The sequence below is a fragment of the Panthera uncia genome, chromosome B4 (assembly GCF_023721935.1).
Source record: "Panthera uncia isolate 11264 chromosome B4, Puncia_PCG_1.0, whole genome shotgun sequence".
NCBI lineage: Eukaryota > Metazoa > Chordata > Mammalia > Carnivora > Felidae > Panthera > Panthera uncia.
Genome location: NC_064809.1, coordinates 68,971,107 through 68,987,467, shown reverse-complemented (window position 1 = coordinate 68,987,467; position 16,361 = coordinate 68,971,107). Strand labels below are relative to the sequence as shown.

The 16,361-nt window shown below is 38.4% G+C and overlaps 1 protein-coding gene across 1 annotated transcript in view; it reads left to right on the top strand.

The window, feature by feature from the left end:
• Positions 1–16,361, top strand: part of ADAMTS20 (ADAM metallopeptidase with thrombospondin type 1 motif 20) — a 177,174-nt gene that overhangs the window by 16,875 nt on the left and 143,938 nt on the right. Inside the window, exon 3 of the mRNA XM_049625325.1 lies at positions 1,992–2,154. Within this exon, the coding sequence (XP_049481282.1) occupies positions 1,992–2,154 (163 nt within the window). The remainder of the gene's footprint in view (positions 1–1,991; positions 2,155–16,361) is intronic.

Sequence of the window (16,361 nt, the reverse complement as noted above, 5' to 3'; positions counted from 1 at the left end):
TTCTAGGAAATTCCATTTTGTCATGCATTCGCAGGTTGCTGAATTAGGTTTGCTAGTAAAATTTAGGACTTTGATCTCGATCTATATGAGCTTGTCCTGTGTTTTTGTTTTGCTGCTGTCTTTACCAGGTTTTGCTCTAAGATCACACTCCCTTCTTAAAAAGAACTTACATGTTTTATGTTTTGGAAAATTTCAAATAACTGGAATTATCTGCTTTTTCAAGGTTTGGTGGAATTTCTCTGTAAAATCAAAGACATGAGTTTTTTGTGATGTAATTGACCTCTTTTTCTGTTTGGTAGAAAAAGGGTCTGTTTTGGAATCTTAACATTTCTGGAGTTGTTTCGGTAACCCCTATTTTACCAAACAGTTAATCTCTATATCATAAATTCTCCCTCTGTTTTTTTTTTTTTTTTTTTTTTTTTGCTTTTCTCAGGCATTGATATCTTGTAATCATTCTCTCCCAACTGTCATGCCATTGCTGTCACTGCAATTGAGGTTTTATCTTCATGTTATAGCCTCTTATAACTGCTAGTATTTTTCCCCCCACCATCTATAACACACAGTTACTAAGCTAAACTTTCTACCTTAGTCTTTTTTAGTATAGTTGACCCTTCTAGTCTTATTCACTAATGTTATATATACCCCAACATCTGGTATGGGGCAGACATGAGAGGCATGCAGAGAGAAGTGTGGGCAAAAGCTCTGTTCTTACAGAGCTTATGTTTTAGTGGATTGTATCAGACAAATAAAAATAAGAGGTATTGATACGTACATTGAAGAAAAATGAAACGGGATAAGAGGGATAGATCTAGGAGGTGGGTTGACATATGGGGTGGTGAATGTGGAGCATAAATCTGAAACAAGTGCTCGAGGAGCCATTAGGAAAGTGCTTGAAGGCAGAAGTTTTAGTAAGGGGATAGGTCCTGAGGTGAGCTGAACACATCTTGTCATATTTGAGAAATCGCAGAGACACCAGGAGTGGAGCTCTAGAAGGAGCCAGGGTGGAAGTGGGAGAAGTCAGAATTAGTTACCTGTGTGCCTGGAGGCATAGTAGGGGCAAGATGTGAGCACAGCAGGACATCTTAGATTATTGTAAGGATGTTGGATTTTACTGAATGACTTGGTCATGTTTGTTGAAGAACATTGATCTAGACTTAAAGAGAAATTACTGTGATTCCTCCATAGACCCTAAACTAAAGGACTGTTGGTTTATAGAGGAAACAAAACATTAGGTTAGATCAGGGATGTGTTAGTAAAACTTGGCAAAAGCAGTTGGATTTCAGTCATACCTTGAAGGCTGAGCTATCGGGATTTGCAGATGACTTAAATGTAGGATGTTACCTTAGGCATAAGAGCTCATCCTTGACTTCTAAGGACTTGTGGCCTGAACATTTGGAATAATACTGTTGCCATTTACTGAGATAGGGACCATTGAAAAGGCAGGTTTGGACTGAAAATCAGGAGTTTTGATTTGGACATGTTTAGGTTGAGAATGCTACTAGTTATCCAAGTGGGGATATTGAAAAACAAGTTTGTGGCTTCTGGAATTCAGAAGATAGATCTTCGTGAAGACTCTTTAGTGGCTCTCCACGGCTTACAAATTGTAAATTGCTAGCATCAATCTTCAAGATCTGTTATCTGACCCCAGAAAACTCACTGCCTTATATAAACCAAGCTAAACTGGCTCTCTTATTATAGAAGGTGATAGATTTTTTTTTTTTTTTTTTTTTTTGCCATCCTGAGGACATTGCCTATGCCATTCTTTTTACTGGAATGCAGGTCATCACAACACTGCCTATTAGAAAGCTGTCCAGTCTTGGTTCCCTTCACGCTCTTATGTATTGGGTCATCATGGCAAGGAAACGTTATGTTCAGTGGATGACAGTGAATGAATGGACTTCTGGATGTCCTGCATCTGTGTGCTCACTTAAAACTGACGCTGCATGCTTTCGCTTCTTAGTGACAAAGTTAATTATTCTCTTTCTTTTCAGATGGGAACATTTAAAGCGCATGATGGTGAATATTTCTTAGAACCTATAATGAAGGCAGATGGGAGTGAACCTGAAGATGATCATAACAAGCCACATCTTATATACAGACAGGAATTAAAGAGCAGCTATTTTCTGCAATCTCCCCAGCCTTGTGAAGTTTCAGGTAAACTATGGAGTAAAACTTTTTTGGTAAAATTACACTATTTAAATATTCTTGTAGGTTAGAATTGACATATGTTCCTCAAATACTGAAGTATATTTCAAACAAATTTTCTTGACCTGTAAGGACCCATTAGAAATTAGTTTGTAGGCAATTTTGTAAAATAAATTTAGATCCAAAAAAGTATTCTGCATGAGATTTAATAATCAAACTTTAATCCATTTACTAGTCACACTAGTATGCTTTTTCTTAGCAGAATTTTAGATAATTAAAGAAGAACCAAAGTAATAACCCGTTGCTCAATTTTCTATGCTTTCAACTTTGTAAAAGAAACCTTGTAGTTTTCTGACTCTTACTCAGTATTTTGAGATTTATGTTGATGTGTGTAGCAGGGATTTAGTCTTGCTGTGCAGTATCTTACAGGTCATATATCCATTTTCCTATAGATAAACTTTTGGGTTACTTGCAGTTTGTCATTATAAACAATGCTGCTGTGAATTTTCTTGTCTCCATCTGCTGTGTTTGAGGTTTTCCCAAGTATATACACAGATACTAGAAAATTCCATATATTGTTTTACAAAGTGGTTTTTATGAGTTTATGCTTCCAATAATGAGTGATATTTTTTTGTTTCTGTAAAATTCAGACCAAAGAATTGTAATGGATTAGAATCTAGGAATAGTAGGCATCTGTAAAATATAAATCACACATATCTATAAAGTATAAATCTGTTGCTAGTAAAATTAGTACATTGCATAGAAGTCCTGTTAAGAGTTGTGTCCATGTGTGTACGTGAATCTTCATATCCTTGTGTCATTCTCTGAAGAACGGAGAAAGGCACCTGCAGTTATCATCAAAGTACAAAATCTAGACAAAGGACTGGGATTAGAAAGGATTTATTTGAGATTGTAGGTGTCCATAAAGTATAGTCCCAACACTGCAATGCCATCTGTTTTGGGATATAATGATATGTAGGCCTTTGAAGGTTTTCTCTGGGAATGCACTTCTTAACCTTTGCTATTATAAGAGTGCCATTTTGGAGTGGTTCTCACTGTGTCTAAGGCCGTGTTTTAAATCTATTGACATAATAGATGCCTTTCTTATGCTTTTAATATGAGCATAAGGGTTTCATTTTTATGGCTTCAAAGAAAACACAAATGGGTACAGCTTCACAATAGAATTCTACAGAAGGCAGCTTATGCTTGTTCTGATCTACCATTCAGGAGCAGCTTGTTTAATGAATTGTTTAGCTTCTTAAGAAGAAAACCACCAAGTAGACACTCTGAATGCATAAATGTTTCACATAATGATATGCAGGGTTTTGCATTCACAATCCGTGTTCATTATCAGAAAGAGAATGGAACAAGAAAAGCCAGTCTTTTGTTTAAAAATTTTTTATACTACACATTTATTACAAAAACACAAAATTAAATAGAAAGTTATGGAATTTCATTTTTTAATCACAATTTTTCCACATTTATCTGTTAAAACCTCGAAGACTGTATCCTTTACAAGTCTTAAAAATGGAGGTAATTTAAGTACAACTAACCTACGTATCTTTAATCACAAAGCAATCAATTAATGGCCTAAATAATTAGCTGCTAATCATCATTTTGTTAGGCAAAATGGAGACTTGTGAACATAATTAGTAAAATGTTATCAAAGGCTTTTTCTTCCCCAATTCATGCATTATTGTTCAGACATACTTGTAGGATCTTCTATTCCGCAGGTGAACCTTGATTCAGAAGGACCTCTTCAAATGGGTTGGTCTAAAGATTGAGCACATGAACCAAAAAGGTTAAGGGGAAAAGGGAAAGTCATTTTTTTCCAACATTTCTATTGATGGTCTTAATTCATTATGGCCCTAAAGTGTTGCAATTCATAGTGCTTTCAAGCCTTGATGGTTGTTTTCAACATCAGGTTTGACAGTGGCTCCTTGAGGCCATACAAATTACATTTGGTTGCCAAACCTAACTATTGTGGATGCCAGGCTCCAGGTAGACCTCCGACATTGTCTAAGTAAAATTGAGTCAAAATGGCAAAACACCCCAAAACACCACAAAATGAGCAAACAGCCTCTGTACGCTACCATCATCCACCCTAACAAAACTAAAACCTCAGAAGGGGGAGGCTCTGAAAAGGTTGGGAATGAAATATCTTCTGGGTTTTTACGTGCAGTTCTGCTCTTGCTTATCCCCCTTGTCACCCACGGCAGAGCGGAACTGGTCCTGGTAAGCTCTGCACTCTTTTCCCTTGCTACTCTGCTCCTCTCCTCTCAGTGTCAGGAGTTTAGGAGCTTAAAACATTTCTTCTATTAAACGGGACTTGACATGAGTAAAATGAAAGGTCTTTCAATGGGTTTTAGATGATGTTGGCCAGTTTGAAAGTTTCTGTGTTTTTCCTAGTTTTTTCTAAACTTATTCTTAGTCTTGGAGTCCCTAACATGTGCCAAGGAATGTACTGGGTAAAACTTGAGTGATTCTCTTCATTCAGGTTCTCAAAGCCCTGGGGGTGGTAAAAGAACACAAGAACAGAAATCACAAACTGAATCGAGGCTGCTGTGGGCAAGGAGCTGTATTACAAGCAGCTCAAGGGGCTGAGCAGCAACTTCCTGGGTTTTTACCAAGGAAGTGATACTTAAAGCACCTAATCTTCATTGTGAAGGATTTTTGGGCATTTTTGAAGTAAAAGGTTGATGGTAGAGGGGACTTGTATTAAAAAAAAGAAAAAAAGCACCCAAGATTAGTTTAGATCAAGTATGGTAAGGTGACAGACCTGGAGATAACTACCTTTTGAAAGAATTTTACAATTCGCAAGAGAAGGGGACATGCCACCCCATGACAAGCTATGAAGCATGTGGGTTGGTCAGGAGGCAGGAAGGAGTGTGGGGAAAGCATGGGCAAAAGGGTTTATTACTATAGTAGTGGAGAGGTCCTCTGTTGGGCAGGAAGTAAAACAGATACTGAGGTTTGTAGTGAGAGGATTTTTTTTTTCAACGTTTATTTATTTTTGAGACAGAGAGAGACAGAGCATGAACGGGGGGGAGGGTCAGAGAGAGAGGGAGACACAGAATCCGAAACAGGCTCCAGGCTCTGAGCTGTCAGCACAGAGCCCGACGCGGGGCCCGAACTCACGGACCGCGAGATCATGACCTGAGCTGAAGTCAGACGCCCAACCGACTGAGCCACCCAGGCGCCCCTGTAGTGAGAGGATTTTTAATAATTTCAGTGTGCCTGGGGCACCTGGGTGGATCAGTTGGTTGAGTGACTGACTTCGGTTTGGGTCATGATCTCACAGTAGGTGAGTTCGGGCCCTGCATCCAGCTCTGTGCTGACAGCTCAGAGCCTGGATACTACTTCGGATTCTGTGTCTCCCCCTCTCTCTGCCCCTCCCCTGCTCATGCTCTGTGTCTCTATCTCTCTCTCTCAAATAAATGTTAAAAAAAAAAAATTGAAAATAATTTCATTGTGCCTGCGAAAGCTGGACTGTGCTGGCAGACATAAGCAGAGCACATTTCGGTCCTGTGGTTGAGAGCCAAATCCGAAATCATTCAATCTGTAAAAGTTAGAACAGACTAGAGGGGAATAGTATTTGTATGTCCAGAGTCCTGATGTGTGTGGTAAGTGTGGAAAGTAGGGCAAAATGGGACTGTGAAGGCACACAGGTGCAGATCTCAAAGGAGTGTAGGATTGTGTAGGCTATCTTATGGGTACTGAGGAGACCCTACTGTTAAAGCAGAGACCATCTATAGCTTCTAAGGTTGTAGTACTCAGCGGCTTTAGTTTTAAAGATAATTTGGGAGGCACCTGAGTGGCTCAGTTTGTTAAGCATCCAGCTTTTGGTTTTGGCTCAGGTCGTAGTCTCCCCTTTTGTGGGATTGAGTCCCACGTCAACTGCACTGACCGCATGGGAGCCTGCTTGGGATTCTTCCTCTACTAGCTTGCATATTTCTCTCTCTCTCTCTCTCTCTCATATTTAAAAGAAATAATTTTGGATTTGAATGAGGAGAGACTCAAGCCCAGGGGACTGAAAGCAGCTATGTTGTCAACAGAGGATTTAGACGTCACGTGAATTGCACATAAAAGAGTAAATTGAAGATAATTTCCTTTAAAGCTTTTTCCTCAGCTTTGAGATGATAAAGATTGTTCTGTGTATAACTCAGGCGGATAATCCTATGAATGCATGAGAATTCTTTTAAGTAAAATTTTACTACTATACAGGTTATTTCCCTTTAAAAGACTTAATCAGCCAGCATTGGTTTGAAGAAATATGGATGTCTTTATTGTCGGCGGGGGCCACAGTTGACTTAGGAAGCCGGGAGTCTGGTAACAGAGTTGTACTTCTGGCTCTCCTACTGACTTGGAGAATTTACTTCTCTGGATCTTAACCTACAGTAGGTAATAAATGGCTAATGAATTTGTTTCAGTAAAGGTCAAGTTTCCAGTTTTTTATTAACTTGAGTACCTCATAGTTATAAGGACCAGGCATTTATAGGAAATGAGTAAAGTGAGGTGTCAGTAGGACACTGAGGTGTCCATTGGGCAGTGGAATGGACGTGCTTCTGGCAAAAGGTGCACAGGGAACTTGAGACCAGTATTACCACATCTTTTGTATTACGACGTAAAGCTAGGATTTTTCAATTGGGGGTAGGGGAGAAACTGTCATGTTTGGTTAGCCACCTGTTTACAGACTCTTAAAGATTTCCAAGGTCCCTGACCGCGGCCAATATTTTGAACTAAAAAACTTTGATAAACTTGAAAAGAAACCACCAGTCTCCTCCACCTTCCTCTCCATTTGTACCCCTCCCCACCAAAGAAGCCTTTTTTTTGTTTAAACTCTAAATCAAACACATACTATAATGGAAACTTAGCAAGTGCTACTTTTTGAAAGTCCTAGTATCTAGAAAATACTGGTATTTGAATAACATCATTTGCCCAACCATTCAAATCGCCCTTTTTGCTTTGTTAATTAACATTTGTGCCCTTTAGAATAGTTTCTTCAGTGGTCATTCTTCAGTTGTCCCAGTAATGTTAAATTTTATCCCCAAAACAAAGATCCTAAATTGTGAAATTTTAAGATGTTTGAGATTATGAATTCTCAGCACTACATCTGCCTAATATGGATTATGAAAAACTCTCAGAATGCTCTTCATGGTCCTCTTCCCGACCCTTGGAAGAACGATAAGCTGTGATCATTGTGAACTTTTACAGATGGTTTCTGTGAGGGGGAAAGCCTGGCAGTGCTGTGACAGTTCGATGCAGACAGCATTCTTTTTTTTTTTTTTTTTTTTAATTAAAAAAAAAATTTTTTTTTCAACGTTTTTTATTTTTGGGACAGAGAGAGACAGAGCATGAACGGGGGAGGGGCAGAGAGAGAGGGAGACACAGAATCGGAAACAGGCTCCAGGCTCCGAGCCATCAGCCCAGAGCCTGACGCGGGGCTCGAACTCACAGACCGCGAGATCGTGACCTGGCTGAAGTCGGACGCCCAACCGACTGCGCCACCCAGGCGCCCCTATGCGGACAGCATTCTTAAAAGACCTGTTTTGCCAGTTGGGTGCTCTGCTTCACAGAATGAAATTTATGGGTAATAATGTATCCCAAGAACCAGGATCAATCCGCTGCATATGATGCTTTGTGTTAAGTCTGTGGCAGTGTCCCAGAGCTTTGAAGTCCTGTTTTCTCTAAAATCTTATCCAGTACTACTTGCTTTTCTTTTTTTTCCTCTTCTGACAGCAGGGGCTCGGGGAGAGAGTCTTAAGCAGGCTCCATGCTCGCCATGGAGCCCCACGTGGGGCTGGATGTTAGGACTGTGAGATCATGACCTGAGCCAAAATCATGAGGCTGATGCTTAACCAACTAAGCCATCCAGGTGCCTCTTATCTTGTATTTCTAACGAGGTGGCTAATTCCCACATCTGGTGAATGATGTGAAAAGGGAACCAGAGTGTGTGTTTAATCTGATCAAGTGCATTTTGAAAACAGAACATGGAAAGTAACTTTAATCTTACATTTCATGTGTGGTAATAATAGTTCTTTCTAGGAAGAACTACCTGTCCACTCCTAAGAATTAAGTTTTTCTAGGGGAACCTGGGTAGCGGTGGAGCATCTGACTTCAGCTCAGGTGATCTCATGGTTTATAAGTTCGAGCCCCGCATCATTCATAAGCTCATAAGTTTGAGTGCTGACAGCACAGAGCCAGCTTCCCATCTTCTGTCTCCCTCTCTCTGCCCCTTCCCCAAGTGTTTTTTCTCAAAAATAAACCCTAAAAGGTTTCTAAAAACCTTCTCTTTATGCAAGGATTATATATTTATGCTATACTGGAAAAATTGTGGGTAGAAATGATGTATTCTTTCTCAATTTTGAAGGTAAGGTTTCTTTCCCTTAATGACTTCTCTGTGCTGCCTTGGAAATGAATAGGAGAGATTATGAATCTTAAGGTATAAGAGAAGCTATCCTAATCATAACCTTTAACTGAAGAGTAAAATCTGCCAGTGTCTTGAACATAATGGTGTCAAACTAAATCAGTCACAATCTGATTACCTTTCAGTTTGTAAAATTAGTTTCTCATTTGTTGCTAGGATTTCAAATTTATTTTGACTCCTGTCTGCTTATGCTGGTTCATGGGTTTGTTAAATCTGCTGAGGAGGGTTTGAGACTATTAACCCTTTTTTGAAATAGATTGCACATCTGTTTTTTCTGTTCTGCCATTAAGACCTTTGCCATCTTTGTTTTAAGTTGGTGCACTTCTTGTCTTTGAAATTCCTAGGTAAGATTTTTAGTCACTTTGCAACTTGGTAAAGTCCTTATGAGTTTTTACTAGACAGCAATGTATGCCTCTGCTGCAGAAGTGGAATACATTTCCATTGACCCTTCTCACAGTGCTTGCTCCTCTGTGATCTACCACCTTGAATTTCCTTTGGCTCGTTTCCTATTTGGTCACTTAGTCTTTAGGCAATCTCTCCTTAATCTTCCACTTCCATAACATTTCAGATTTATTTTTAAAAATACCTTTAAATAGGAGTTGATTTAAATACTTAAGATACTCTTCATTTATACAGATGAAAATGTGATTGAAAAAATGATTGGAGTCCTTCGTTTCTAGGTCTCTGACTAATTGTACATTCTTAAACTCTTGCTTTACTGAAAATTGCTATTTTATAATTAGCACCTTATTTTCATGTGGCTAATGTACCTACCTGCTTATCATCCTGTAAGATTAAGAATGTGGTCTTTAGAATATCAAGCTATAAAATATCTCAATGTAGGGGCTGTATTGTTCTGCATGTAATTAACAGTATCTTGGAATTCTATATCTCTGCTATCTCACTTATTAACTTGAAGGTTTTATGTTCCTTAAAGTAAAAAAAAAAAATAGCATTTTATTCCATCTTTTACATTCTTCACAGCAAGTAGTACTATGTTACATAATACAGTAACTGTTGTGCAAACAAGTGAGGAATTAGTACCAAAATAACCTTTCTGTTCAGGTCTGTAAGACAAGGTTCATTCAGAAGGTGATTTGGGGCCTCCTGGAAAGACCATAGCTCAGATGGGGTTGTCTGAGAAGGCTTCTTTGAGGAAAAAATAACTCCTTATCTGAGACCCAAAAGATGAGCAGGAATTGGTCAGGAAAAAAGGGAGAGGATAAAAAGTATTCCAGATGGAAGCAACAGTATGTACAAATGCCTGGTGATGAGACAGTGCTTGAACCACTTCGGTAACTAAATGTAGTTAAGGTGTAGGATATCAGGGGGCAAGATGATGTGATGCTGGAGAGGTAAGGAGGAGCAAACTAGTGAAGGTATCAGTAAACTTCAAGGGATTTGGGCTTTAACTCAAAAGCAATCCAGTGGGTGTTGGGAGTCCTCTCCCCCGATAGTTCAAACTGAGGTCCTGGTATATAGGGTCTGATTTTGTTTGACCTGACTTGGCCTCAACCAGTTGCTGTTACTGGTATCAGAGCTATAATCAGCCACCCTGCTTTTGGAGTCAGGACAATGCAACTGTATCATAGATGGAGTTTGGGGATAGACACCCAATTTGAGGCTGGGGGCTGTTAGATAAATAGATGCTGGGTAGGGAAAACCAGAAAGTTCACCAACAGGTGGACAGTTGTGATTGGTGTTGGAAAAATTCAGGTAACTTTGAGCACTACAAAATGAGGTGCCCAAAACCGATGAGAAGTATAGAATACAGGATATTTTTGGCATCAGTAGATTCACAGCTAAACTTGTGCTGAGAAGTGGAATGGATAGAGAACTGAGATATTAGTAACTAACACACAGGCTATGTACAAGGACCAGTAATATTCTTAGTGTGGCACTGTGCAGAGTTTTAGGTTAACTCCTTTCTCTTCTATATCCAGTAATTATGTATATATGATAGCAAATTGGGATTATTCACTTGGCTTTTTGAGGCACACATTCCTCAGCATTTTATTTGGGGGATGGGAAAAATACAAATTGAAAGGCCAAAGGTAAAGTTTATGTTGTGATCTTGAAAATATCTTGCAATGGCGAATAGACATTTCTGACTTCTTTTTAGTATATCCACTACTAGCCCTAGAGGGCTCCATTCATAGTACTCATCTGGAAAAGAGAAAATATATGGTGTAGGGTCAATACATAGCCCTTTGTTTCCTACCTCATGGTGGGCTGGAGGAAGGAGAGCAAGATGAGTGCATTGGTAAGACCTGTAGTGGTTTTCCATGTTCCAAATGAGTAAATGAAGAAAAGAGCCGACTGCTAAGGGGAGGTTCTTGTTCTTGTTCCACATTACTAGCTCCGGAGGCTGAGGCCTCACTCAACCTTGTCCCAGCATGGATTTGTTTATTCATTTGTTCCTTCATTTGTAAAATATTTGAGTACCTCCTTCATGGAAACTACAAAGGTGCTGAGGCCTGTTTAATATGTCCCATAACCAGCCTGTACAAGCATAGGGAAGGAGGGAGGGTAGTAGGAGATGAAGTCACAGTATTTGTGGGAGGCTAAGTCGAGTAGTTGTGGGTGGATCCAGGTTGTGGGGCTTGAACACTAAACAAATTAGGGAGCTTTATGAAAAAATAGAAAAATTATGAACGTATAATCTCTAGGATTCTTCTCAAGGCCTTAAAAGGGATTTTTGCGAGAGACCAGAAGTTTTAGCGGCTTTAGGTTCATGGTGAATCCACCCCAGCACATAGGATATTATAAATCACATTAGGTATTTTGGCTAGGACTAACCTTGGAAGCCACTGTAGGATTTTGAACAGAAGAGGGACATGATCAGCTTGGATTTTAAAGGGATCACTCAGATAGTTACATGGAGAAAAGCTAGCAGAACAAATGACAAAGCAAGAAAGATAATGCAATCATTATGTTGAGCAATGCTGACCTCTTGAATTTAGGGTGTAGCCATGAAGTTAGAAGTAGCCACGTTCAATATGCACTTTGGACAGGTGTGAGGGGCTGAGTGTTGACAGGAGTGGTCAGATTATCCTAAAATATGTGTGTGCGTGCACCTGTGTGTGTGTGTTTAATTTTGCCTGAGCAGATGAAGGATGGAGTTTTCATTTACCAAGAATGGGTAAGGCTGTGGGAACCACAGGTTAGGAAGGAACATCCGATTTATTAATGTGTAAATCCAAGTTGGTTTCATATAGTGTAATAATGACTTTGGGAAAAGAATTTAGTGATACATCACTTATAACACCCAGTGCTCATTCCAACAAGCACCCTTCTTAAGGTCCATCACCAACTTAGCCCATCCTTCCCACACAACAACCCACCAGCAACTCTGTTGTCTGTATTTAAGAGTCTCTTAAGGTTTGTCTCCCTCTATTTTTATCTTATTTTTGCTTCCCTTCCCCTATGTTCATAATTTGACTTTGAGATCCCAGTCAGACATCTGGGGGGAGACTAGGAAAGTAGGCAATAGAAGATGAATGGGAAGGTTGGTATGGAGGTCTGGACTTGGAATAACTTAGGAGTATCCTATGTTTTAAGGCTGCCTGCAATTGCGTAGGGAATAGATAAGAGTATGGAAGAGAAATTCCAAGAACTGAATGGTGACGCATGCCAATGTTTAGCACTTGGAGAGGTGAGGATTAAACTAGGAAAAATGAAGAGGTCAGGAAGACAGGACAGGAATGTGTGCCCCAAAGCCATGTGAACTTTTCAAAAAGATACTACAGATTAATTTGCTAAATGGTGTTAGGAATTAAAAGAATATGAAGATTTGGAACTGATTATTGAATTTGCAAAGTAGCGATGATTGCTGACCTCAAATGTGTTAACTGAAAGGGTTCAAAAGTCTTGGCATGAACAAAACTTAAGTATTGTGAAGAGACTTAAATGAATTATTTTTAGGTGGCCTTGTTGGGTTCTAATTCTGTTGTGAAAACCGTCATTACAAAAGTCACATGTTAAACTTTGAGGTAGAACATTAAATAAAAAAACCTATTTGAATGAAAGAGCTCAATCTGTCAGTTTTAAACATTGTTTTGTCAAAATCCCAAAATAGGGGATTTAAAACTATCAAAAGGAATGGTAAATAAAACTTTATTTTGTTGATGGAAATATTTCATAGAAATTAAAAAAAAAAATTTAATGTTTGAGAGAGGGACAGAGACAGAGTGTGAGCAGGAGAGGTCACAGAGAGAGAGAGAGAGAGAGAGAGAGAGAGAGAGACAGACAGACAGACAGACAGACAGAATCTGAAGCAGGCTCCAGGCTCTGAGCTAGCAGCACAGAGCCCGATGCGGGGCTCGAACTCACGAACAGTGAGATCAGACCTGAGCCAAAGTCAGACGTTTAACCGACTGAGCCACCCAGGTGCCCCTGAAAATATTTCATAGGAATTTTAAAAATGCATCATTTATTCAGAAAAGTGTTTCTATATGTGGGTCTATTTTGGACTTCGATTAGTCCATTCATTGTGCTACTACCATACTATATTTAAAAAAATATAGCTCTTGAAGTTCTGAAATGTGGAGGAGCAGCACTTGACTTTGTCAAGATTATCTTTGTTGTTTATCCTTTGCATTTACATATAAATCTTAGAATCAGAGTTGGTTTCCACAAAGGGAAAGATTTTGATTTTCGTGTTCAAGAGATCAATTTGATGAAATGACATCTCTATAATGTGTCTTCTAACCCATCAATATGGTATTTTCTCCATTAATTCGTTGTTCACATAATAGCTTCTACATCTCTTCGTAGAGGTATTGTGATTTTTTTTTTATCGCAAATGGTATAACTTAAAAAAATTTTTTTCTCTGCATGAAAATGCAGGTAATTTTTAATATTCAGCAACCTTGCTCATATATTGTAATAGTTTATCTGTTGGTGCTTTTGGGTTTGCACATGAACTATCATATGGATGGCTATTTATTTTCCAATCTTTCAGCCTTCCCCTCTCCCCCTCCTTTATTGCAGTGGATAGGAGTTCTAGAACAAAATTGACTAGAGATGGCAATAATGAAAATCCTTGCCTCATCAATTTTACAAGGAAAACTTTCGACCTTTTCTAATGTGTGCAATGTCTGTAGTCTTCCCTTACTACCTATCCGCTTAGGGAAGTTCCCTTACATTCCTAGCCTGAGAATTTTTATTGTGAATGGATGTTGAATTTTAGCAAAACTGTTTGCCTCTGCGTATCCCAAGGTGATCCCTGTATCTTTCTCCTTTGTTCAGATAATGGATTTTCAAATAGAAAGTCCACCTTAGGTTTTTACCAGACTAGGTTTGGTAATTTCTTTAGAGTTTCTGTGAATGTTTTCATGAGTCTGTTTGGTTTGTAAATTTTCCCTTGCCACATTGAAAGAGCAAGAAGATAAGGTCCTGAAGGGAATGATTAAAGTGATGGACCATGGTATGTGAGCTGTAGAAGGATATCTTCATTTTTGTTTAGTTAATCTTACATGTGTACTCACTAGGTAAAGGAAAGAAGTGAAAATAACTCCATAGACTTGTGGAGAGCAATAAATGTAAATCTATCTATAGTTTTAGATCGCTAATCAGCCATATAGCTCATTTTACAGTATTCCTTTGGTCTACCAAACACAATTTAATTGCAAATGCTTAGTGAGGTAAATTTTAATCTTTGGCTCTCCACTGCTTACCCATGTGATAATTCCTCATGAAAAGGAAGTAAAGACTTTAATTATTTGCAATTAGAATCTGATTCACTATTGCTGCCCTACTTAAAGACCTGGAGACATGAGCTTGGGCTGCTCTCAAAATGAGTACAAATGCAGGGGAAACTGCACAAGCATGGTCCATGTTCTTGGCTGGTCCCAGCCTGTGTTCCACTCTTTGTGAAGATCATTACTGCTAGAGTAGGAGTTGGGCCCATTGCCAGGTCAGGCGACAGATACACTGTTTCATGTGGAGAATATCCAGACCTTTGGACCTACCCCAAGAAGGCTGCTTTCTTGGGCTTTTCTTTCTTGGAAGAGAGCCAGTAATCTGAAGGGATAAAACTCCCTCATTGTTAGTCTGCAGTATACAGATTTCTTTGCATATACATAAACGTACCTGATGTTAGATTAACATCCTGATGTTAAGATCGACAAAAACATTCTTTTAAAAAGTGATATAGTAAATCCTGACATGTACTGTAAAATAACAGGATACCTATTTGAAAATAAGAATTCAGTTTATCAGTGACTTCAAAGCTAGGTTTTTCCCACATATTTACACCAAAATTAGTAGACTTAATAAAAACTGACAAAAGCAATATGAATAAAAACTAATTCCATGATAAAGATAATAAGTACCATTAAAATTTCAGAGTTTTAAATTTTAACATTTCATATTCAGTGACTGCCTTTAATTAGACCTAAGTTTTTTTTTTAAACATTAAAAGTAGTTTGAAAAATACCTTTAGTATTTCTTTTAAAAACTCTTTAAAGCAAATATCAAAAGTTAGAATTTTTCACATGAGAATAATATTTTCATTTGAGGCCTGTTTCAGGAACGACAGATCTAGGAGGAATAACTTACAGTGACCAGAGTCGCAGTAGACAAAAATGAGTTAAAGCACAAGGTTAGATGACCTTTTAGATTTTTGAGCTGTAATGTAATTTTTCCAAAAAACATTCAAGACAACTAGTTAATAGGAAATGTTAAAAATATTAATATGAACAAGTTAATAGTGTGGAAAAAAAGTATTATATCAGTACTTGATAGAGCAAGTAGAGAGGCTTAAATTCCCACTCTTATGTAACTGCATTTTGAGAGGTATTAGAATACTTAATACTTAAAATGACCTCAAAGTATTTTTGGAATGATTGCACAGGCATGAGGCAGACTGTCCAATAATGTGGGAAATCTTGTAGTTTGGGAGCACTCCTCTAAAGTTTGGAAAACAGTTTTAGGTTATGTGTTAAATGATAAAATGGATATAGGTTAGAAATGGATGGCCATGGGAGCACCTGGGTGGCTCAGTTGGTTGAGCATCTGATTCTTGATTTCAACTCAGGTCATGATCTCACAGTTCTGGAGTTCGAGTTCCACATAGGGCTCCATGTTGATAGTGGGCAGCCTACTTGGAATTCTTCTATTCCTCCGTGTCTTTCTGCCCCATCCCTTGTGCATGCTCTCAAAAATTAAAAAAAAAAAAAAAAAAAAAAAGGATTGCCACGAAGGCTAATCTGAAGGTAGGAAGGTTAATAAAGTGGAATTGAAAAATAAACTACCTAGAGATCAGTGTTCATATGAGTTCTGAATAAATGATTTTTCTCTAAAGAATGAAATGTTCTATTTCATCTGCATTTTCAGATACTAGGGTATAAATTTAACTTGTAAGATTTTCAAACATCTCTCCAAGAAGCCTTACAGTAGGAGTTTGGAGTATCACATTAGCCTATGTAGAGTTGTCTCTCTAAATTTTTATACTGTCAGTTAGCTAATTTATCTGTCTTACTTTGCTTAGAATTTCTGATAAGACAGGATTTGAAGTTGTGGAAAAAAAGACTTTGTAACATGCAAAGATTACATAGTTCATCTTTTATCCCCTTCAAGTGTAGAGGTTGGGATGCCAGAAGCTTGAAAGGGACAGCCAGTTTGTATTTCTTTATACCCAAAACAGTCCTAAAGGTTTTGAAGTTAGGAGTGAATGTGTGCCTGTTTTCAACTCCTAATCTATTTAAGAATTCTTGATTCAGCTTTTTAGGGAGCCCTGTCCTATACATCTTGAGAGTGAACTCATGGGATGGCTTCTGGAGAATGT